This window comes from Schistocerca serialis, chromosome 8, assembly GCF_023864345.2.
Source record: "Schistocerca serialis cubense isolate TAMUIC-IGC-003099 chromosome 8, iqSchSeri2.2, whole genome shotgun sequence".
Lineage (NCBI taxonomy): Eukaryota > Metazoa > Arthropoda > Insecta > Orthoptera > Acrididae > Schistocerca > Schistocerca serialis.
In genome coordinates, this window is record NC_064645.1 from 505146482 (window position 1) to 505172988 (window position 26507).

Consider the following 26507-nt stretch of genomic DNA (forward strand, 5'->3'; position numbering starts at 1 on the left):
TAGTCTTCTTTGTAAAGAAAAGTTTGGTTTCAGGTCTAATAAAAGCACATGATCAGCAAAGCTCAATTTATAAATGTTATTCTGGATGCTCTAGGCAAATGAGATCGTATAATAGGCATTTTCTGAACTGCTAAATAAACTGGTTGCTCTAGGAATAAGGGTGGTAGCAAATAAATGGTTTCATTTGTACCTGAAAAATAGACTGCATTGGGTGGAGATCTCTCAGATGAACAGCTCAATCATACCATTAAAAATCTTTAGTTTATGATTAATATTAGAGTCCCTCTAGGAAGTGTGCCAGGCCCAGTACTCTTCTTTACACACACACACACACACACACACACACACACACACACACACACACACACACACACACACACGCGCGCGCGCGCGCGCGCGCGCGCACACACGTGGTGTTCATTTTAACTGAAGACATTAAAACATCTCAAAAACTACATATTGTATCAAAAAAGTTATAATTACATTTTTTTTTTCCCCCTCACATCCAGTAACCACATTTGACACACCAACCCATCATGTGCATGGGTGGTGGTGGTGGGGGGGGGGGGGAGCACCTTTGCTTTGAAATCTTCAGTGGGAACACCCACTTTTATATGGCAGATTATGATTCTATGGCAAAATCTAGATACATTTTGCCTGAAGCATTTTTCCATTTCATAACAGATGGCACAGTAATTGGAGGAATAGAAATCGGTACACAATTGCAATTATGAAATGCTTCTCAATGGCCTTTGAATATCCAATGGCACATAGGACCCCAACTGGTGCGAGGGTAGGACAGGTCAGTATTTCATAACTTATAATTGAAAATGCCATTCGCAACATTATATTCCCTTGACATATCGAACAGGTGACCATTCGATGCACCACCATGGCCATGTAGCAAATACGAAGTATCATGATGGGCAGTGCACTGAGACCAGAGCTCACATATCATGAAAACATATAACAGGTGGCAGATAGTGCAATACTTGTGCAGTGTTTATTGCCTGCACACCCACTTATCATGTGGAGGATGAATGTTGCAACCACAGAAAAAAAACCTGAAATGATTCTGACTTGTGGAGAATGTAGGAGAAATACTGAGGCTACTGTTGCCTTTTGTACACTGAGCATTTTCCGGAGGAAGCCTGCTCTGATTCATTCTTTTACAAGTTTGTGAATGCCTTTATGTCTGAGCAGCATACAGGCCAGCAAAAGGAAACATAGAAAATGGGTTACAGGAGAAGCTAATGAAATGCCTGTACTAGCAACAGTGCACCACAACCCACAGTGAAGCACCAAGCATTTACACTGTGATTTCTGTACATCTGTAGGTAGTATTATCACAATACTGCATCATCATAAATATCATGCATACCACGTGTCACCATGTCAAGAACTTCATGGTGCCGATTGCCGTAATTGGGTAGTGCCAAGTGAATGGGCATGTCAACAACTGCGAACAAGCCCCACGTTCTTTGTTGAAGTACTATTTTCCAATGAGTCTACATTCACAAACCATGGTAGCATTAACCAGCATAAAATACATTACTGGAGTATAGACAAACCCCACTGGTTATGGCAAGTTGATAGTCAATGTCTTGTCTTCTCATCCTGTCCAGTAAGTCTCTCCTGATCCGGGGTTCCAGGTGATGACTTTTACGAGCCCCACTCCTTTTTCTAAACCTCTTGAGTCCATTTCCTTCACCCTTCTTCCTTTCCCTTCAACCCTTCTGCCAGAGTAGGAGCCACTGACTCTGAAAGCTTGCATATGTAAAACCTTTTTTATATGTGTGTTGTCCTGCTGTCACTTCTGCTGTCACTTGGTGAGTAGATTTTATATCTATCCAATTAGATTATATTATCAGCATCTTGGTCAGTTCATGAATGATAGGGTGTCATGGGGAATAAACTCATTGGTTCATATTTTATCGGCAGTTAAATAGATGCAAATCTTGAAGGTTTTTGGGACAGGAACTACTGGTACTACTCCAGGATGTTGTCCCGGACGTTAGACAACATATGAGGTTTCAGCCTAACAGTTGCCTAGCGCATTATGCAACTAAAGCAAGGCAGGCATTATACTATGTTTACACTGATCAGTGGATCAGCAGAGGTGGCCCTATTAATTGGCCCACTAGGTCACTGGATTTGATTTTGCTGGATTTCTTTCTGTGGGGATATTTAAAAGACAAGGTGCACCAGCAAGTGTCAACAGACTGTGAAGACATGGTCGACATCAGAAACCCCTGTGCTAACATGTGAATATGGAAAGAGGGAAAAAATAGATAGGTCCTCAAACGAGAAGTAAGAAAGGAAATAAATAGAAATGGTTGCTAAGATCGAAGAAGAGAAAGAAGATAGCCCCAAAGACAGGAAACCCTTCCCATCCTCCTTCCCCAGGATTCCTACCTCGCAAGTACTTGAGTGAGATGCTGGAGGAGGTTTGGTATTAAATCATCTCCTACAGAACAAACATTCCCACCTTCACCCTTGAGGTCCTCGACGGAATACAAACCCTCCCAGTTACATCACATCTCATAAAAGGTATAAAATATTCTATACAAAATATAAAAATCTATACGCTACTGTAAAATAGTTGTTTAATTCTTCGTATTTTATTCTATTTTATACTCATATAAAATACTCTATTCATTTCATTTCATGCCAATATCACTTTCTTTCTTATTCTGTGATTCTCTTGGATTTATTTATTTATTTATTTATTTATTTTTTGGTCATATCCAGTTTTCTAGTTAATAAGATTATAGGACAGTTTAAGATATTTGAAATAGATGATAGAATAGTTTAAGATTTGCAAGGAATTCAATGCAGGAAAACTATTATAGAAGAAACACCAAAAACAACTCAGGATCCAATGGTCATCACTCGGCCTGTTAACTCAGAACATTAACACCCCTTGGGGATATATGACTCCGCCCAGGTCCCATGGCTCTGACATTAACTTTTCTTGTGCACTGGCAGACTAGTATTTCTCTTCAAACTTCTTTTGAAAGTCTCCCATTCCTGGATAAGTTTGACTTCTCTCCAGAGCTTATCTATGCTCTTTTTGGTATCAGTAAATTCAGAAGAAACCATAGGCAATGCATTCCCAGATGTTATTCCCTCAGTGACTTTCTGGTCTATAATTTCCTCTACCTGCTCCTACAGACTACTTACATTTATGATATCAGAGCTTGCTATCTTCTCTTTGAAGCTTCTTTCTACACTGTCTACTAAAGTACTTGCACCTGTAATTTGAAACTGAATGACAGGCATTAATTCTCTATGCTTTCAATGCTGTCTTTCAAAGTATGCCACCCCTGCTTTACAGCATTAAACTGAGCTTTACATACACCCTCCAATGATCCTAACTTTTCATTAATCTCTAATTATACACTATTTTATTTCTCCTCGATATTCAATTCTAACTTTTTTGTCAAATTCTGAAAATTATTAGTCTGTTTTTGGTTTAATTCAGCTAACATTTGAGTTACATGAATGCTTAAGCATCAATTAGTTCCTTCTTTAAATCTAATTTCAAATTTTCAACTTTACCATTTAGAGTGTCAAATTCAGTCTTTAAAGCATCCATGCCTTCGCACAGATTACTAAATTTTCTACTCTGTGCATCAACCTTGGCACTTAATAAATCTAGATTGGTGCTTGAGTATTCAAGGTTTCACTCTGGGCATCTAATTTATCATTTAATTGAGCATTTACTGAGTATAATTTAACACTCTGGGTATCTATTTTTTCACTTACAGTTGCACTTAGTTCCTTTCTTAAAGTAGCATTTTGATCTTTGATTAGATTTACTAACTCAGACCAGTCTGTCCCTTCTTACCAATTTTCATAGCCATGCCTGGTTCTGAAGTTTCTCCAGCTTGTTGTTCCTGATCCATAATTTTACAAGCTTTAACCCTTGTGAGCATCTAAAAATTAACTTTGATTATAATAATTACACTAATAATGTTCATTCAATGGCTTATACCACGTTGCATTAATACAATAAAGTTCTGTTTTATGCTCACCTGGCATACTATTTGTGCTGCATTGTTGAGCGGATGTGTAATCAGCACCAGTGAACAGCAACTGGTGCCAGCGTACCCATGATGTGTGAGAACTGTATAATCCCCACACCAGATCTTAGTCGTATCATTCTAGGCATATCTCTTCTTAGTCTAATAAATGGAGATCTTCTCTCCGGTTTTTCTCGTTGTGGATTTTTCACTTCTTCTCCCTTATTTACATTTACAAATTTTCTCCATCAGATATTTAGGCAGAATTCAATTCCCTGAAGTGGTTCTTTTGTCTTGTTACACTTGGTTGCTATGACAACACTTGATAGCTTTTTCTCTCGTTTTTGTCTCAAAATTCCTTTTTTCCTTCGGTCCTTTCACATCGGTTGCCACATTCTAATGTTTTTGATGACAAGATTGTGTGAAGTTGGATTGCAACCTTCTCACTTCCTTCACACGCATAGACTTACTTGGTATGCACAGCCGATCTTCTTCTCTGGATAGCCGGCTACGTCAATCTCCAAAAACTTCTTCTCTGAAGAATGATGCTAGTTAAAGGAATATATATGACTCATGCTCTCCCTCTCTACTCGTGAAATAAGTAGGTACTTGAAGAATACTCTTAGTTCACTGTCGGTGTATTTCAACTTCCATAAAGAACAAAATTATTATTTCTCACCTATACTTCTTAAGTCACCCATGTCGTCTCACATTAGAGACAAATTAAGATACATTTACCACATAGTTGATTTAACAACCACGGACATCATGAACAAGTCTAGCCTCTAGCACGTCTGTGTTAAAAGTTGCTAAAAATCTTTTTTCAACTCAACTGTTTTTTTCGCCACTACAATAGTCAAAGGTATAAAACAGCACCGAATAGCACAGAAGTTCCTTGGGGCTGCCGTGTTCTTTCATTACAACTACCTTGGTGTGTCTGACAAGTACTTGTCAGTGCTGTTCAACCACTGTGTCTAAAATCTGCTCACTACACATTTCGGACCTGCACACACAGACAGGTGGTGAGCAGCAGTAGATAGGCTCTCTCACACTTATATTTAAAATACTGTATATTCGTGACAGTAGAAAGCCAAGTGGTCCTAGAATTTATGTGGAAATTCTCGAAACACTACACATGAGCTGACCAATTATAACAAAAAGTAACAAGCAAGCTGGCTGCACAGAACAGTTTAAATCTTTGAGAATCTGACTGTTCCATATCAATACATTTTGCAGCAGTGATCCACATAAGGAAAGACATTGACCAGAAGGCAATAAACAGGTGTCTACATGAATGTGAAACCATATTGGCCCGCCACTTACATCTCAGTAGGTAAACCAGAAGAAAAACCTAAAAAAGGGTGCTGTGCAATGGAATTAAATTATAAAACAAACTTCTACCAGTGATCAAAGACAAAAGTGAAATACATACTTTCAGAGATACCCTAAACAGTTACAAGGTGAGTTCCATAAGTAAAGCAATCAATTTTTTTCTGACACGCCAATACACTATAGTGTGTTCTAACCTGGTAGCTAGGTGGAAGGGGGTGTTAGCTTCAAAACATGCCTGCTCTGTCACCTCCAAACTGCTAGAATCAGGACATGCATTCCCATGGAACAAATTTTCAGATTATGCCACATGGTGCAATGGAATATTCTGTGGAGAAAGTTATCAAATTTTACTTTAAACTTGGGAAGTCCACTACTGAAATGTTTCCATTAATTCAGTAGGCATTTGGGAGTAATTGCAAGTCCAAATCATGAGTTTTACATTGGCACAAGTTGTTAAATGAGGGCCAAGTGGAAGTCCCATACAAACCCCACAGTGAACATCATCATCCTCCCAAATTGATGAAAATGTGATGCATGGGCATGATTGTTGAATTCTGTCAGAGGGTTGAGCCTTCAATTGATAGCAGAAACTCTAAACATAAAAAAGGTGTGTGCCAAACTAGTCCCAAAAATGTTGACTGATGAACAAAAGGATATGCAAGTGCTTCAGTGTCAAGAACTTTTAGAAGTGTATGTAAATGATTCTAATTTTTTGAACTCTGTTATCATTGGCAATGAGTGATGGATTTTTTAGTATGCCCCAGAGACCAAAAGGCAGAGTTCATAGTGGCACACCCCAGCATCATTATGACATTTTTTCCCCAGTGTTCTTGCTCCTTCTCCTCACATCGTGTATCCCTTTCAATACAGACAATTATGTCACAGTAGTAAGTTCCACCAGAGTGTGGGCAATGTAGAGCCATTAATTTTGAGTGTGGCTCAGTGGCATCAATAGGAGGTTGTTAGACATCATCGCTCTTTAACCCAACAGCACGACATAATAATGTTAATCCAAAACCTTTTACTAGCAGGGAGATATTAGTGAATAATTTATAAAAGATGTACTGCGGTCAGATGTGTTGGTTGAAATTCTGAGGGATAGTAACATTGCTCAGAACAGATCGATTTTAACTTTGATATTGTTGTGTACATAGTTCCACGTAGTCAACGCATACACAACTTTCCCACTAGAGCGCGCCCCACTAAGCACAACACCGCAGGTGCAGCGCTCGTCCGTCTCTGCTCTACGAGATGGCGCTGCCATAAAGACAGACCAAATTCTGCTTCCGCCGGTCCGCATATTAATATGTACCACAGCCAGTGAGATTGCTGCTAACGTAGAACATTTTCTCCTCATGGATCACACTCGCGCAGTGATACCTGAATGCTCGAGGTATTATAACGAGTGTACAGACCTCCGATTAGTCAGTCTGCATTAGTCTGCATTTGTCTGTACCAGTCTATAGTCAAGTTTCAGTCTGCGCCTAATAAGATTACCATACTCCTGTACATAGCCATGAAGATAAATGTATAGACACTTTGTCAAGTATCAGAGATATGTGAGAATAAGATTAACGTACCAAGACCAAAGGAACTTCAGAATGTCAATTGTAAATAGCATCCAGAACCAAGTTAAGTTATTTTTATGCTTATTATTATTTTAATAAATGTGTGTGAAAATTAATCAAGTTCTGTTTAAAGTTGGTCACCGTCAATCTGCTACTCTAAGTGTGCAAGTGGCATTTCTATTGTCTGACCTAACGGCAGAAGATAAACATGCCACGATAAGACCACGAGACATATTGCTGACACTCGCCTACTTCACTAGAGCGACAAGTCAAATAATCTGATGGTATGTGTACCGAAGGTCTTACAGTACGCACACCACAGATATAAGCTGCTTTTATTCTTAAAAAATATAAAACAAAAAAATGCAATGTATGTAAAAGGCGGCCACATACAAATAACTGACTGAATGACCATTCAGTATCCATCACGCCATAACTTTACCAACTCCAGACAAAACCAAGATGAAAATACCTCACCAAAACTCCACAAGCAAGGCAACAGGTGAAAGACCCTAAGGCCTGCCCTGAACACTTATTTAAAGGCTTGGGCACATGAGCACTCCTCCAGTCAGTGCAGATACTTGCACTATTCATAATTTTGACAATAATTGCACATGAGTACTTAAAATAAAATATATATAAATCTTTGCACTCATTTTGCAACCTCTTAATAAACTCATTTATATATTATTTCAACAATTTTAAACAAATCTTAAATATATAAATTGCCACTTCTGGCACTTGAGTCAAAACACTAACCTGGCCAATTTTATGTCATAATATAATTAAATACACACTGTGAAAGTTATTGGAATATTAACTCATGCTGATAAGATCATTTGTTCCTCTGTGAAGGGCTCCATAGTTATGGCAATATTTACATAGTAAACTAATTTGTTTATAACATTTTTTATTTGTTTAATTAGAAAAATAATCTGTTCATTATATTGCAGGCATTATCCTCTTTCGTTTGGTTTATCACAAGTGTGACTTTCATGGGGGTTCAGTTGTTACAATTTATTATAAATATTAATGGTAATAAAATTAATGACTTTTTGACTGTTAATCCTTCAGACATGGATTTATGTTCAAGGAGCTTATCCTACTGCCACGGTTCTGAAACTGTCATTGATTTTTCTCTAGCAAGCTTGTAATGAATTTTACATATTTTCATTAAAATTATATTATATTAGTGATGATATTCCAAGTCACAGACCCCTCCATCTTCGCTTGTCCTGCGACCATGCCAACAGAACACAGTCCTCTTTTGCCTGGGAAAACTCCAATGACTGCTGGACCTCATTGCCTGCTAGCTGCCTTTACTTGTCTCAGTTTGGCTGTCACAGCCCCTCTGGCAGCTGGAGGCCCCAACAAATGTTCACATCACCCCACAGCCAACCTGTCAGATTCAGTTCATCTTGCAGCAGTCAAACCAGCTGCTTGTAATGTTACAAGTGGATCATGCCAGCATCACTCTGCAGCAAGGCATGTATGAGCAAATCCAGGATCAAAATCAAACTCATTTTCTTCTTTGACATCAAAGGCATTGACCACCATGAATCTGTACATACCATGACCACTGTGAATATAACTCTGTATTTTGAAGTGCTTAAAAGACCAAAAAAGAGGGTTGCATGCTACTGAAGTGACATCATTGATGAGTTGAAACTGCATCATGAAAACACACCGAACCACAGTGTCTTCATTGTCAAAGAATTTCTGGCCAGAATCCACACCCCACTGAATTTCCATCCTCCTTACAGTCCTGACTTGGCTTCACCCAGACCTTTTCTTTTTGTTTCCTAACTTAAAATGAGGCACGGAAGGGAAACACTGGAATATGACGCATCTTACACTGGCTCTATAGAACATCCCAGAGAAGCTCTTCCAGGCCCAGAAACACTACCACCACAAGTGTATTTTGAAAATTTTTCATTCATTGTATGAATAAGTTCAGTAATTTTTTTATGAATTTGGTTGCATTAATAATGGAACCTACCTTATATCTATTAGAAAGGTCTTTTTCCACTGTCGAGATTTGCCAGTAATGCAATTAATGTATGTACCTGTTTATGTTTTTTACTTGTATACATTTGTGTGTTGAAAAAATTGTACAGTTCATATTCTCTGTGAGTAGATAAATTAATAAATGAAATATATAAAAAGGACACCTTTTGTCAACCAGTACACATGTGACAGCATATGCTACCAATATGTTCCAAAACACCATGCATAAAAACAGAATTTTTCTGGGGCTCATAGCTTGGTTTCTATTGGCGATAGAAAGGTAGGGTTAAGTATTTTGGATAGCCCTTGGCCTAGGGACAATTTGTGTATCCAAGCAGAAAATTGACTTACTGTAACTATCCTACAATACACAGTCAAAATTTGAAAATTATGCACTTCCTCCACCCTAGGCAAACGGCGCCAATCAGTTAGTTATTTTTGCATTAGATGTGGTCTACAATGCACCATAAAGGGCTTATAGAGGCACTATTTAGTTTACAGGCAGTTCCAGAGAAAACTTGGAAAAAGTTTTTTTACATTTTTTCACAGTTAGCAATGGGTATTTAAATAACTAATCATAGCAAACAGTTCAAATTTTAATGGTATATTCTCTAGGCATTTATCTAGAAGAGTCATCTTCCTATTTTCAAACATCTTACCCACTACTGAGAACCACCCCAAAAAGGTGGTTTTTCAGTACTGAAACCAAGCCCTGGATTCCAGGACATGTATGCATGGCAAATGGCTGAAATTTTTATGATATATTTCTAAGATCCTGATCTCGAACAACTTAGAAAATTTTCTTGATATCTTTATCCATTTCTGAGATACAGATGTTCAAAGTTTCTCTAGTTGTACACGTAAAATATGCACATAAAACACGCATGTAAAATCTGGTGTGAGGTGAAAACATAGTTTATAAAGTAATGTAGAATCGAGAACAATGCTGTAAAGTTTCTCCATTATCATCAGAAGGGTTCTGGCAATCTCATGTTGTTGTAGCACTGAAGTATACGCAAAAAATTTGTGCATCTAAGATCTGATCTGAGGTTACAGAGACTGTTCAAAAAATCTGGAACTTTGTACCCAAAATTTTTCAACATTTACCTTTTACTTATTGTGCATTGTCTCCTTCAAAATACTCTCTTCCACAATTGATACACCACTTCCAATGCTGTTTACACTTCCAGAAGCAGTCTTGGTATGCCTCTTGCTGGATCGCACTAAGCGCTGTCTGCAAATTTTCTTTTATCTCATCAGCCATTGCATATCTTCATCCTTTCAACAGGGTTTTCAACTTTGGAAATAAAAAAAGTCCACAGGGGCCAGGTCTGGAGAGAACAGAGGATGAGGCAGCACACTGATCTCATTTTTTGTGCACTAGTCATCCACCAACAGTGATGAATTGTGTAGGTCATTATCATGATGCAAGAGTCATGAATTGTCTCGCCACAGTTCAGGCTGTTGCCTTCTCACATTTTCTTGTAGGTATCGCAACACATCCCAATAGCACCATCAATTAACAGTTTTCCCCTGTGGCATGAATTCATGATGAACTAATACTTCAAAGTCAAAGAGACTATCAGCATGGCTTTGACATTTGACCTGATTTGATGAGCTTATTTTGGTCTTGAAGAACCTTTCACAAACCATTGTGAAAATTGAACCTTGCTCTCAACATCATAACCACAGACCCACCTCTCATCACCAGTTATGATTCTCTTCAGCAACACCTCATTCTCATTTGCACCATCCAAAAGCTCTTCACGGATTGCAAGGCAAAGGTCTTTTTAGTTCCGTGATCTGTGAGATGAACTTGGTGGCAACACGATGCATTCCAAGATGCCATGTCAGGATTTCATGACATGATCCAACTGAAATGTTACATTCTTCTGGAATATCTCAAACAGTCAGTCTTTGATTGGCACGCACAACCTTTTTTGACGTTCCTGACTTGAGCATCGTTGGTAGATGTCGAAGGGCATCTTGAACAAGGATCATTTTTAACTTCCGTCTGAACATTTTAAAAACATGTGAACCATTTGTTACACCAAGTACAGCTTAAGCACTCATCACCTTAGGCTTCCTGCATCATTTTTTCACACAAAATTTAATGCAGACACATTGCTCCTCTAACTCTGCCATCTCGAAATTCACAAACTGTGCATCACAACATTCTACTCAATACAGCAGTGAACAATAACTAGCAGACATACAACAATGAAACTTCTGGCAGTTACACATTAAACACAGGTGTGTGCATAGATGCAAGCCAAATTTCGCTCCAACACACCATTCGTGTGAAATTACGAATGCTGATATGAAACTTCCTGGCAGATTAAAACTGTGTGATGTACCGAAACTCGAACTCGGGACCTTTGCTTTTTGCGGGCAAGTGCTCTACCGTCTGAGCTATCCAAGCACGACTCGCGCCCCGTCCTCACAGCTTTGCTTCTGCCAGTACCTTGTCTTCTACCTCCCAAACTTTACAGAAGCTCTCCTGCGATATCAGCGCACACTCCGCTACAGAGTGAAAATCTCATTCTGGAAACATCCCCCAGGCTGTGGCTAAGCCATGTCTCCACAATATCCTTTCTTTCAGGAGTGCTAGTTCTGCAAGGTTCGCAGCAGAGCTTCTGTTTTAATCTGCCAGGAAGTTTCAAATATGCTCCTGTTTATAAGACTCTGGCTGAAAAATGTAGTACCAGTGGCCTCTTTCTACTTTCCTCAGCACCTCTAACATTTTTCCCAAAAATTTGGTATGTAAACACTTCCATATTTTTTATGCTGAAATAGAAGTGCACAGTGGCAGTGGGAAAGAGACGAAAAAACAATAAGAACAGAACTGAAGTTTATTGTCTTATAACATAAAATTTCAAGTCATTGACTTAGTGTTTGGGAGACTCATCAAAACACAACAATTTACTTACAGTTTTCCTTAAAAAACACTAATACAATATACTGTACTGAATACATAATTGATACACAACACCCAGATTTGTTTAAAATATTGGACTATAAGATACTAAGTAAGTGTCCTCTCATGCTGATATTCAGTATCTATGAACTCTTCAGCTGAATAGTAACATTTCTGCACCAGTTTTTCATACTAGATTTTTTTCATGTTTCTGGATTAATACTGAGCAAGTCTTTTTCTTTCATCTTGTGAATTTTAATACTAATGTATTGCTAGAGTTTGAGCATAAATTTTCAGCAATGGGTGGACAGCATAAAATTGTTTTGATTTCTGGTGTATTGGAAGACAGTAGACAGTAAATGTGGTATATACATAGTGAAAGAGACAATGGCAGTATGAGAGAAAGAGAGGAACACAGTGGCAGTGGAACGTAGTTGATAGGGGCAGAACAGTGCTAGCAAAAACATGGTTTCAGCGACAGAGAACAAATAGGAAGATAAAGTGGAAGAGGGTGGGAGTCAGTGATAATGACAGACAGATTGCAAGACAATGACAACAAGGAAGAGAGAGACAGTGATAGTTTGAAGAGACAGCAGAGCAAGAAGGACATAGTGACAGTGAGAGGAGACAATAACAGTAGTAGTAGTAGTAGTACTAGCAGTAGTAGTAGTAGTAGGACAGAATGAAATAGGCAGTGGCTGTGAGACAAGAGACAGTGACAGTTAGAGAGAGACACAAAGAGATAATGACAATTAGCTGGGCTGGATGAGTATGTGAGAATGGGCATGAGGGAGTGGATGGGTATGAATGACACGCATAGATGGCCTAGTGGGTGCAAGTGAGTTACAGTTATGGCAGCTTGTGGAAGTGAGAGGTGAGTTGCATGTTAGAAAGAGGGCAAATATGTTCACAAGCCAAAATTTTTGGGAAAATTTTTAAAGGTGCTGAGGAAGATAGAATGAGGCAGCTGGTGTCCACTTTTCAATCAGAGTCTTTTAATAAACAGGAGCATAGTTGCCTTTTTGTGCTCTGATAGGAGTATTTTAACTGCTGGTTATTGTATATGGCAACATTCTGAACATTTGTGTAACTGACTACACACATGGATGTAAGTGTGTGCATGCTCCTCCTCCCCCCCCCTCCCCCCCCCACACACACACACACACAGACAGAGAGAGAGAGAGAGAGAGAGAGAGAGAGAGAGAGAGAGAGAGAAGGGGGGGGAGGGAGAGTGGAGGGGAGGGGATGTAGGGAGGGAGGGAGGGAGAGAGAGAGAGAGAGAGAATTAATTTATTGAAAAGTTGCTCTGTGAATTAAACCAAGCTTTCAAGTAGAAAATATTTTCATTGGTTTTTAATGGATCTGTTTTAGTGCAGATTTTCTTTTGGTGTGTCACTGTATTTATTAAATGGCTGTATGTTTTTAAATAAACACAAATATTGTCACTGCCCAATAATATTATGAAGTACGAATCAATAACAACAGTTTACTAATATCACAAGTGAACATATTAATAAAAATGCCAAGTGTTGGCTTGAAATGTATGAAAGTAAATAGGTATACTGTATATCCAAAAACAAGAGCTGTCATAAGAGTAACAACAGTACAGAAAAAAAAGAAGCTTTAAATCATGCAGGTGCAAAATATTGTTTGCAGATTGAATAAAGAAACTAAAAAGTGAGAAACAGAAAGATATTTAACAGAAGTATATTAAAAAACTAGAAACCTGCCTCGATTGCGAAAAAAGCACCTAGTGTTAACCTAGGTTTCGGCGTAGATAACTACACCTTCTTCAGAACAATAAAACCCACAAGTGCCTAAGAAGACCTTTGTCAATGATTAAAAGAACACCATAGCTATACTTTATAAATGAAAAAAAGGGAAAACACAAACAGTACATATGTACAAAGTCTAAACCACTACTTAACTTAATGGTGTAACCTCCACCTCACACTGGTCTATGTTCGACGGGCCATGACCCGCCATAAACTGCAGCCACAAATGGTTGATCACTTACTTTTAACAGAAGTAGTTTGTGGACCTACTACTGAAATGAATCCAGGAAAACACTAGTAATATCTGTGGATAGCATGGCAAAATTTATGAGTGAAATAAAGAAATATATGTTGACCAACTCATCCTACTCCGGCAGAGGGTATACAGGGTGTAACTAAATTCTCTATACAGATATTGATAACAGATTCCTTACACCAAAACAAGAAAAAAATCTAGTAAATGTAGGCTCTAAAATGCATACCTTAAGAGTATGAATACATGTTCATCTCAGATATTGTGAAACACATCTCTTGTATTGCAAACTCTCTACATTCTATATTTTGGGAGGAGGTAGTATGGACCAGAACAAGAAAAGAATGTCCAGTAAACATGCACTTTAAAATGCATACCTTAAGAGCTATGAGCATTTTTTCAGTAGAAGAGATGTGTTTCGCGGTACAAAGATGAGCAAGTGCTTATAGCTCTTAGAGTATGCATTTTAAAGCCCATGTTTACTGGACACTGTCATCTTGTTTTGGTATAAGGAACCTGTACTCAAAGCCTGTAAAAGGAATTTAGTTGCACCCTGTACATACACTGCCTGACAAAAAAAGCGAAGAACCCAGAAGAGAAGAAGGAAGTGAAATTAAACTTTGGGAGTTCAGAAAGTATGTGATGTTAAATGAATGATTACAAAATTGAGTCAATTTTACAAAGAACCTAGCAGTATAAGTCCACTTATCAGTATGTGTTGCTCCCCTTCTGGCCTGGATGCAAGTAGTGATTCGACTGGGAAGGGTGTCATAAAGCTGTTATATCCTCTACTGAGGCAACCTGGCCCAGGTATGCAGTAACTAGTCCTTGATATTTTGGTTACTGGCACCTGGGGTGGAACTGATGTCCAAGCTGATCCCACCTATTCTATCAGGGACAGATATGGGGGATCTTGCTGGCCATAGGAGTATTTCAACATCATGGAGAGACATGAAAACTAGTACTTGTTGTGTACATAGTTCCGCATAGTCAGCACGTACACAACTTTTCCACTAGAGCGCACCCCACTAAGCACAACAGTGCAGGCGCAGCGCTCGTCTGTCTCCGCACTATGAGATGGTGCTGCCATAGAGACGGACCAAATTCTGCTTCTGCTGATCCACGTATTAATATGTAACTCAGCCAATGAGATTGCTGCTAATGTAGAACCTTTTCTCCTCACGGATCACACTCGCGCAGTGATACATGAACGCGCGAGGTATTATAACGAGAGTACGCCCCTGCAATTAGTCAGTCTGCATGAGTCTGTACCAGTCTGTACGAGTTCTACATTTTACTAGCAGGGAGATATTAGTGAATAATTTATAAAAAGATGTACTGAGGTCAGATGTGTTGGTTGAAATTCTGAGGGATAGTAACATTGCTCAGAACAGATCGATTTTAACTTTGATATTGTTGTGTACATAGTTCCACGTAGTCAACGCATACACAACTTTCCCACTAGAGCGCGCCCCGCTAAGCACAACACCGCAGGTGCAGCGCTCGTCCATCTCTGCTCTACGAGATGGCGCTGCCATAAAGACGGACCAAATTCTGCTTCCGCCGATCCGCATTAATATGTACCACAGCCAGTGAGATTGCTGCTAACGTAGAAGATTTTCTCCTCACGGATCACACTCGCACAGTGATACCTGAATGCTCGAGGTATTATAACGAGTGTACAGACCTCCGATTAGTCAGTCTGCATTAGTCTGCATTTGTCTGTACCAGTCTATAGTCAAGTTTCAGTGTGCACCTAATAAGATTACCATATTCTTGTACATAGCCATGAAGATAAATGTATAGACACTTTGGTCAAGTATCAGAGATATATGTGAGAATAAGATTAACGTACAAATACCAAAGGAACTTCAGATTGTCAATTGTAAATAGCATCCAGAACCAAGTTAAGTAATTTTTATACTTGTTATTATTTTAATAAATATGTGTGAAAATTAATCAAATTCTGTTTAAAGTTGGTCACCGTCAATCCGCTACTCTAGGTGTGCAAGTGGCATTTATATCGTCTGACCTAACGGCAGAAGATAAACACACCATGATAAGACCATGAGACATATTGCTGACACTCGCCTACTTCGTTAGAGCGACAAGTCAAATAATCTGATGGTGTGTGTACTGAAGGTCTTACATTACACACACCACAGTCCTACAATACTGTCACACATGAGGTAACACATGAGGATGCAAGATGTCCATAATGTACCATTGTGTGTCAGACTTACCTCAGTCACTACCAGTCATGACCTGAAGTCATACTTGATGGTTTCTCACACCATGATGCCAGGAGTAATGCTGCTGTGTCTCTCCAAAACATTGGAAGAATGGGACCTCTTCACAGATCATTGCCATAATCACCAGTGGTTGTCATCAGGGATAGCACAGAGCTGTGATTCATTGCTGTCCACAATGAGACACCATTCATCAGTAATCCATGCTTCCTGGTCATGCCACCATCCCAAACAGAGCTACTCGTGTTGTGGGTGTGAGCAGTAGCCTATGCATCGAACAATAATCCCTACTCTGGCTTCTGCTAGTCTCTAACCAAAGGTCCAGGATGACACAGAATATTGCAGGAAGTCCACTACTTGTTGTGGGATGGCAGGTGCAGATTTGAAGGGGTTATGATGTGCTAAGTGGAGAATACAGTAATCTTCCCTTGTGGTCAGACACAGTCAACCGGAACCTTGACAAGAAGTATGCCTGTCCTCATGTTGGAAAATGCAGTCCAACTTTAGGACCACTGTCACATCTGAGTACAGCATGAATCAACCACCTGGCCTAATCGAGGCCCACAATGAGGGCACTTTCAGCACCTGTCAGGTGCTCCTAACACTGTCTTATACGAGTACGCAGCACATCTGTGTCCTTCACATTGATCATTCAACATCTAACAAAAATGAACAATGCTAATGCACTCTGATGGAAATTATACCAGTTACAGAGAATTGCAACTCTAATCAATTTTGTACTGACCTGTGGTGTGTATTTGTAAGAAGTTACATTGAAATCTTAAGTCTTCTGAGTGCTTCACTTTCTTTGTCACTTAGTGTACATGGATTTATGAAACTAATATATGTAGTTACAGTAAGATTTGCATTGGCATTAAAATATCAAAGTATTTCAAGCCTTAAGTCACTGAATTATATTAAATTTAAAAATCTATGTCTTCCTTTTCCCCACAACCCAGAGATTCACTTACATGAAATCTATGGAGTATGATTTATCTAACATTTTTCATTGTTTATATTTGCCTGGCCTGCATCTTCTTTGAGAAATTAGGCCATATGGGAGATAATACATAATAAATACAACTGCTGTTGGTACTCTGTCCAAAGACTGGTTTGATACAGCTCTAAACGCTACTCTATTCTGTGCAAGCCTCTTCATCTCTGAATAGCCAGTGCAGCCTACATCATTCTGAATCTACTTATTGTATTCATCTCTTGGTCTCCCTCTACATTTTTATTCCACCCCCCCCCCCCCCCCCCCACCCCCCACACACACACACACACACACTTTCCTCCAGTACTAAATTGGCAATTCCTTGATGTTGCAAAATGTGCCCTATCAATCTATCCCTTCTTCTAGTCAGACTGTGTCACAAATTTCCTTTCTTCCCATCCAATCTTCAGCATTCTACTGTAGCACCTCATTCCAAAAGCTTCTATTCTCTTCTTGTCTAAAGTGTTTATTGTCTATGTTTCACTTCCATACACGGCTACACTCCACACAGATACATTCAGAAAAAACTTCCTGACACTTAAATCTATTTTTAATGATAACAAATTTATCTTCTTCAGAAAACAGTTTTCTTGCCACTGCCAGTCTACATTTTGTATCCTCTCTATTTTGGCCATCATTAGTTACTTTGCTGCCCAAATAGCAAAACTCTTTTTCTACTTTAAGTGTCCATTTCCTAATCTAATTCCCACTGTGTCACCTGATTTTTTTTTATTACATTTCATTATCTTTGTTTTGCTTTTGTTGATGTTCGTCCTGTATCCTCATTTCAAGAAACTGTCCATTTTGTTCAAATGCTCTTCCAAGTCCTTTGCTGTCTCTCACAGAATTGCAATATCCTCAGAAAATCTCAAAGTTTTTATTTCTATTCCCTAAACTTTAATTCCTACTCCAAATTTTTCTTTTGTTTCCTTTACTGTTTGGTCAGTGTACAGATTGAATAACATCAGGGACAAGCTACAACCCTGTCTCACTCCATCCTCAACCACTGCTTCTCTTTCATGCCACTCGACTGTCATAACTACCATTTGGTTACTGTACAAGTTGTAAATAACCCCTCACTCCCTGTGTTTTACCCATGCTACCTCCAGAATTTCAAAAAGAATGTTGCAGTTAGCATTGTCGAAAGCTTTCAGTAAGTCTACAAATGCTCTAAATGCAGGTTTACCTTTCCTTAACCTATGTTCTAAGAGAAGTCATAGGGTCATTATTGCTTCACGTGTTCATACAGTTCTCTGGAATTCAAACTGCTCTTCCCCAAGGTTGCCTTCTACCACTCTTTCCATTCTTCTTCTGTAAAGAATTTTGCAACCATGATTTATGAAACTGATAGTTCAGTAATATTCACACCTATCAGCACCTGCTTTCTCAACATTCTTCTTGAAGTCTGAGGTTTATTTTGCATACAGCTTGCACACCAGATGGAAAAGTTTTGTCATGATGGGTTCTCCCAAGGTTATCAGTAGTTCTAATGGTATGTCATCTACTCCCAGGGGCCTTGTTTCGACTTGCTCTGTCAAATTCTTCTCACAGCATCATGTCTCCTGTCTCAGCTATATCCCTTTCTGTTTCAATAATATTGCCTACAATTTCATCTCCCTTGTATAGATCCTCTATATACTCCTTCCATCTCAGCTTTTCCTTCTTTGCTAAGGAATGGTTTTCAATCTGAGCTCTTGATGTTCATACAGCTGCTTCTCTTTTCTCCAAAGGCCTATTTACTTTTTGAGTAAGCAAGATCTATCTTTTCCCTAGTGATATATGCTTCTAAATCCTTATATTTGTCCTCTAGCCATATCTGCTGAACCATTTTGCACTTCCTGTCAGTCTTATTTTTTAGTCATTTGTAGTCCTTTTTGCCAGCTTCATTTACTGCATTTTTATGTTTTCTCCTTTCATCAGCTAAATTCAGTATCTCCAGTGTCATCCAAGGATTTATACTTGGCCTTTTCTATTTCCCTGTTTGCTCCTCTGCTGCCTTCACTATTTCATCTCTCAAAGCTACCCATTCATCTTCTTGTATCCCTTTCTCCTATTCTTGTAAATCATGGACTAATTCTCCCTTTGAAACTCTCAGCAACCTCTGGTTCTTTCAACATATCTATGTCCCATTCTTAATTCCCTACCTCTTTGCAGTTTCTTGAGTTTTAATCTACAGTTCATACCAATAAATTGTGATCAGAGTTCACTTCTGTCCCTGGAAATGTCTTACAATTTAAAATCTGGTTCCTATATCTCTGTCTTACCATTACACAATCAATCTGAAACCTTACAGTGTCTCTAGATCTTTTTCACATGTACAACCTTCTTTCATGGTTCTTAAACCAGATGTTAGCAATGATTAAATCTTGCTCTGTGCAAAATTCTACCATGCAACTTCCTCTTTCATTCCTTTCTCCCAGTCCATGCTCATAATTTCTTGGGGTATTTTCCTTTGTTTTTTGAAACTGTTGAAATCTTGCAAGGTAAACTTGTAGGCTACATGACAGCTGAGAAACACAACTATTAATTTACAGATTGTCTTCCATAAACCTTTTAGAGTGTACAAGTTAGAGAAATGTGTAACAAGGAGAATGTAGCCTGTTATAAACTACCTATTTATCTTAGACTATCATTGATGAAGAATGGGCTGGTAATCAAAGAAGGTATTTGATTTCTTTCCCAGGGAAGCAGATGAGTATCTCCTTTCTCATTCACTGTAGTCAGTGAATCACAGTTAAAACATTGTATGTGACAATTGTACTGTTTGTAAGATATTACACTGCATTACTCTCGTGTACTGGCATTTTATTCTATTTTCAATATGAAACTATTAAACATTTTATTTGTTATTTCACAAGCTGGACTAAAATTGCATAGGGAATAAATGTTTCCAAACATTCATTTTCAGTTGTGGCCCTAATAGACAGTTTGATGCTGACCAAAAAATCTGCACTGAAAATAATGAATGCCTTGGAAAACCATGTCAGAATGGTGGAACATGTGTCAATCAGTATCCATATATCCATTATCAGTGCATGTGCCCAAAAGGTTTCTGGGGTCATCAATGTGAGCAAATGGTCAAAAATGAATCTATGAAACTTAGTTTAGCTGCGCTGGTAGCAGTTGTTGCAGCCATCACTATTATTCTTGGTAAGCTAATTCACAATAATATATTTTCATAGAAATGAATTATTATTTCAAAATAAAAACTGCATTGAATGTTTGGCTTGAAATGGGGTATTGATTTTGTGTGGACTGATACAGTAGTAATGAAACATAACCACCACTCTTTTTCAGTTCTAGCAACACTCCTTATAGTATGCAAATATAAAAAAAGTACGAAATGCAAATCATCCACAACTAAGGAGGATATTCGTGAAAATATCATTATATATGATGATGAAGGGGGTGGTGAGGATGACATGACAGCTTTTGATATAAAACCTCTAAAAATACCAGTTAAAACCTCAGCTGTAGTTGAAACAATAGAAATAAAAAGTAAGTATAATTATATTTACATGTGATTAGCAAGAAACATTACATTATACAGTCCTCCTCCTTCACCCCTCTTCCTTCCCCTTCAAGCCTTCTGCTGGAAGGAGGAGCCACTGGCTCCAAAGCTTGCATAAGTATAACCTTCTTTTATGTGTGTCTTCTCCTGCCGCTGCTTGTTGAGTGATTTTTTTTTTTTTTTAAATTTTTATTTTTTTATTTTTTTTATCTAATCAATTATATTATATTGTCCTTACATTTTTGGATGTATGACCTTAGAATTTCCTTGCAGATGTAGTATTTACAAATTGTATGTCACTCACTGTTCTCTATGGCATGAAAGAATTTGATGAAAATTTGGCCATGTGACATTGCTCTTCAAGCACTGTTTCTGCATACAGTGGGAATCATGCAAATAAATTGAATTTTCACACCCTATTTGTAAATTTACAATTCATAGACTTAGGTAGCTTTTTACTGCTGCTTTCTTATCCACAGCATGCAATGATTACAGTTCAAGTATTGATCTGGTACAACTTTTCAGTCATTTGAAAAGGACCTTTTCAGTGTACATTCCACTGCAGACAAAGTTGCATTCTCAGTTTTGTGTGCCTGTCCCATCTAACTTAATTGGGGGATGAATTATGTAGCAGCCCCTACTTCCACCCCTGCTCTCATCCCCCCCCCCCCCCCCCCCCCCCCCCCCCTCCTCTCAGGGAAAGATTAGCTGGCATCTTTCCTCACTGAAAGTAGATGACCAATGCATTTATCAGAGACGAGACAAATTTTTATACATGCCAGTACAAATAGTGGTGCCCACACATTCGATAAGTATTTCTCATGGGAGAAACTGATATGATTAAAGAAGCAGCAAATGATTGAGATCAATAGCAAATTCAGTTCGCAAGCAAAAAAGCAACAATAAACTATATTTTTTTGAGAAATGTACATGTGGATGTACAAGTAGAGCTGTGATGCATTCCACTAATCAGATTTTTTAAATAACTATGTTGTGAAGTGGAATATTTGTGGAGAAGTGTGTACTAAAGCATGTTACAGAAATCATGGAAATATGGTGGGGAATAGATAATGGCAAAAACACAAATACAAATTTGATAGAGAATAAATGGTAAATGGGAGATGAAAGATAGGCTGTGTTAAAGATGTATGTTTTGTGTTACATCACATGAAAGAAATCAGTACTAATAGAACGAAATTGCTGGAACACCTGATACCAGCCATCAGCTTTGATCCGTGATGTCATCGCGACGACAAACATAGCCATATTATCTCTATCTGATACAGAAACTATAATATCACAGATTAAATACAGGTAACAAAACAAAAAAATAAAAAATGATCAAGTAGTTTGAAGAAGCACATGAAACTAAGAGGATACCCACAGCAATCAGAGAATTTTTGAGCAGAGAGAAACAAAACAAATGACATTCCTAACCTAACACATAGACCCAAACAAACAAAAAATAATCAGAAATCAAAAACATATAAAGGCAATGAGAAAGTCACACAATTCGGTAAATTTACATTCAGTTAACCTTTTCAGGTAAAATGAACTATACAATACTAAGCAATGAGTAATTCTGCAAAACTGGTATCAAACGAGTCATTAAATGAGAAACAAAACCTCACTGCAAATTTTGGTATTGAAAACTTCAACTGACCTATATAGCTGGAAGAAGGTCCTCAATGCTAAGAATCCAAAATTTGCTGTAAAAACTGGTATCAAATAGTTCACTTTACCTTTATAGTTGGAATGAAGTCCACAATCCCGAGAAACCAGATCTCACTGCCAAAACCTATATCAAAAATTTCACTTGACTTACATAATTAGAACAAAGTCCATGATACCAAGAAACCATAATACACTACAAGAAATGGTACTGAAAACATCATTTGACCAATACAACTAGAACAAACTCCACAATACCTAACAATTATATGTTTACTTATAATAAATATCATTAATACTGAACTAGAGAAAACAACCAAAAAATTTGTATGTAGTTTCATTAACATTAATTTAAATAAAGAAATAAATTACAAGCTGCTACCCGAAATAAATGTATATATCATACTTCGAAACAAACAAAAAATTAAAAACATACTTACCAAACAAAACCTGCTATTGCACAAAAATAATATGAACTAGTGAAACAAACAAACAAACAAAAAATGTCATATAAAATTTAAGAATAAATCCTAAGCCAATTAAGAGAGGTTGTCTTATGTTAAAATCATATGCAGGATACTGAAATGTAGGTGAGAAGTACATCTACTAATATAAATCAGAAAAATTTCCATATGATGTGCAGAAAATTATATTTTAAAAGAAATACACAAAATATGGGAAAGTAGTTGACAACAGTGTTGCTGACTGATTAGACAAGATGATAGAACCAATGAGAAAATAGCATTTGGTAAACATCATCATCACGAATAAATAAAATCTGGGGCAACATAAAGAAACATAGATGTGCAGAATGCTGAAATATAAAATGGAATATTACATAAAATTTAAACTGTGCCTTAGGCTCCAGCCTAACCACCACCAAGGAAACTGGAACATTCTGAAAACATTCGCCAATTTTTTTAAATGATTGTTTTAATACTAATTGCTGCAGGTGAATGACCAAACTCACACATTCCAATCTAACCTAGACTTCAGACTAAACTACTGATCTATCTGTCAGCACAGCTATTTTTCTTCCATTTACATTTATTAGCTTTGCCAATTCCCAACCAAACTGTAACATTCCAATTTAGCCTAGACTTCAAGCAACACTACAGATCCATCTGTCACTCCAGCCACTTTTCTTCCATATTAGTTCACATATTTACTGAGAGTAGTGCTAATTCCACCACTTTGTGACATATTTTTGTACATAATCTGCAAAGATATACATTTCAACCTCCCTAAACCATAATCCACCCACCATGAACCACTCTCCCATCACTCAACACAAAATACAAATAAAAATAAGCTATCCACAACTTTGTTCGTATACACATGTGAGACTATACAAATTCTTCTGAAGCACCAGAGAAAATATACCTGATGCCTCTTAAGAGGAAACCCTCTATATTCATATAAAGAAGAGTTGAACAAGTCTGGACACAGCCTTAAGCTCTAAAGATCTTTTAATAGCAGGCTCTGTTCCCTCAGTGCTGTTAGTAAGCGCTCCTTTAGATGGATCATTGAAATGAAGATTATACTTTTAGTTCACAGAGAAGTGCTGGACTCCTTCATCAGAAGGACATTTGTCAAAATAAATTGGGTTTTATAGCCATTCCTGGTGAGATATTCTCTTTTGTAATATTTAGTAGTACACCTTTTGACTTCTTTCGTGTAATATGAATAATTTAAAAAAGGGAAAAAGAATCTTACAAGTGCATCTTTCTGTGGTTCTTATTTCTCTTTAAACACACAGTGACACAAACTTCCCTACAACATTCTTGCCATTCCACTACAGATTTATTTTGAAACTCAAATGAGAAAAAATTGTTACTACATTTTTAACATGGAAGTATGTCATACTCAAAATGTTAGTGACTGGTAATCTGATACCATCAGATCAAGAATCTCACCTTTCTTAACATTATTTGTCATGTCAATTCTATCCATGGACATGGCACTGCCATACAAATCTATCATTTACATTCTGTTTTAGTGTAATCTACATAAATGAATAACACAGATCACATCTTTTCTTTTGTCATGATAAAACCATTGGTCATCTGCCAGGTGATTGTTACTCTCTGGGATTTCACATTAGACATTAGCTCTAGGTTAATTCATCTGCCCATTTCAAGAACTAAGAAAGAGAACTCACAAAATTACAAGACGTATATCTTCGAACAGTTGCACTAACTGGGCAACTGAAAAACTAATTCCATGTGTGAGAACATGCATTCAACTATGAATTAATGCCCATAAAATCAACATCACTAAGGACATAAATACCAGCCACGAAAGCCTGTACTGTATGATAAATTGTCACCAGAAAAGAGAACATTTTAATCCACAGTCCAAATACATAAAATTTTCATTTTTTATATATTTAACACACTGCTGTCAAGATATTTTATTTCTCTACAGAACAAAATTATAAAGCAAAAACTGCAAAACAAGCAATTTACCAAGACATAAACTTAATCTAATACAAATTATGCTCATATCCGACAGATATGGTTGCAATGAGGTACCAAAAGTGCACACAAAATATTTCAAATTGCTATAGGTATGAAAAATTTTGCTGTACCACTTGTAGCAAAGTTCACAATTCTCATCTGAAATTAAAACTCAATTCCTATCTGAGCTACCTTTCATCACCAGCACGTGAAAGGTGTGTTAAACAGTTTCAGTTATTGTGTAACATCTCACAAGGAACATGTCACCTTCCAATCTAACCTACACAGCCTGTACCACAGATCAGTCTGTTACCACAGCCATTTGTTAGCTTTGCCTATTCAGAGCCAAGCTAGACCTAAAATTAGGTCAATGCTACAGATCAGACTGTTACCACAACCAGGTTTTTCGCATTTTTGTTCATTGGCTACACCATTTAATTTGGAAATAGAGGGAACTGTGTGTGGTAACAATTGCAGTGAGAGACCAAGACTTTGCTGCAGTAAGCTGGTGCTAGTGGATGTAGGTTGCATCCTATACAGATATGGAGAGTTGTTCAGAATAGACTACCATAGGCAGTTGTTTAAACCTGAAGACCACAACAACAGCATTGCTAATGTACACCACTTGAAAGAATAGAACATAATACCATGTCACAGCTTCCTAGAGGTCTGATACCTGTGTAGTGCAGTTAGAATCAGTGCCTGTTTGCCTTCATGGTTGTACCAATTTGCTTGTTCTGCAACAGAAAATATATAGGAGTCTGTTTGAATGAACCCTCATATTTTTACAATTAAAACCTCTTTCAAGTGTGGTAATGGCATTATGAGCATACAGTGTTTGTTGTGGAAACAGTTCAACATCAACTGGAATAACAGTTCTGAAAGGCAATTACAAGATGGGTCAGACAGGTGAGAACAACATCTGCTACAAGAAACAGGCCACTTATTGGGCCATCTATGGTTCACTTCCAAATAATACTGTAACAGTAAGAACTGCTCTGAAATCTAAACTGTGTGGTACAGGACCTGCAGCAATTCAGAGCTTGAAAAACAATATTCATACCTGAAGTGCACGCTGTAAGAAGCAACACTTTTCATACTTTTGATAAGACTGCAGTGAACATTCATACATGTAACAGTGAACGCATTGCTAACAGTAGTGCCCACATGAACAACATCATTTATAAAAAGTGACATACGCAATGAATGACATGAAATGTTCTTTCAGGAAACACACACTAAGGACATGTAGCTCTAATTCTAATTCTGTATGCTTAAATGGAATGTTTAAAACGGCTCACTGTTTCTGTTGTACTTCACATTTAAAACCATTAGATATGCTATTCAGTGTTATGCTATCAGCACAATTTACAAATGAAATGAGATAAATTCTCCTGGGATATCAATATGTCAACATTCTAGACATATTTCTACGTATCCTAATACAGTGACATGGTAAAGTCTAATTAACACACAATAAAGGGAACAGAGTAGGTATCACAATCTTCTACTGAAGAACCATGTGCTCTTTCTTCTTCTTCTTGTCCTCTTCCTCCTCCTCTTCCTCTTCCTCCCCTCCCCCTCACCCTCTCCCTTTCATTGTTTTATTTTTCAAATGCACAGAACAGTAACATATACAACAAAACGACCAGGCAGTCATCATGTTCAACAGTAATTAACATCTGGTGAAATTTAATAAGCACTCTGTATGATGCTTTTGTAACTTCTCATGTGATATTTCTGGCT

At 37.7% G+C, this 26507-nt stretch overlaps 2 protein-coding genes across 2 annotated transcripts in view; both read left to right on the forward strand.

Moving 5' to 3' along the window:
* LOC126417095 (neural-cadherin-like) overlaps nucleotides 1-20541 on the forward strand; it is a 304885-nt gene extending 284344 nt beyond the window's left edge. The window contains exons 25-27 of the mRNA XM_050084990.1: nucleotides 20029-20270; nucleotides 20418-20495; nucleotides 20537-20541. Of these exons, the coding sequence (XP_049940947.1) occupies nucleotides 20029-20270; nucleotides 20418-20495; nucleotides 20537-20541 (325 nt within the window). The remainder of the gene's footprint in view (nucleotides 1-20028; nucleotides 20271-20417; nucleotides 20496-20536) is intronic.
* Nucleotides 20495-26507, forward strand: part of LOC126416101 (cadherin-3-like) — a 41986-nt gene continuing 35973 nt past the window's right edge. Inside the window, exon 1 of the mRNA XM_050083600.1 lies at nucleotides 20495-20618. Coding sequence (XP_049939557.1) covers nucleotides 20543-20618 — 76 coding nt within the window. The 5' untranslated portion in view covers nucleotides 20495-20542. The remainder of the gene's footprint in view (nucleotides 20619-26507) is intronic.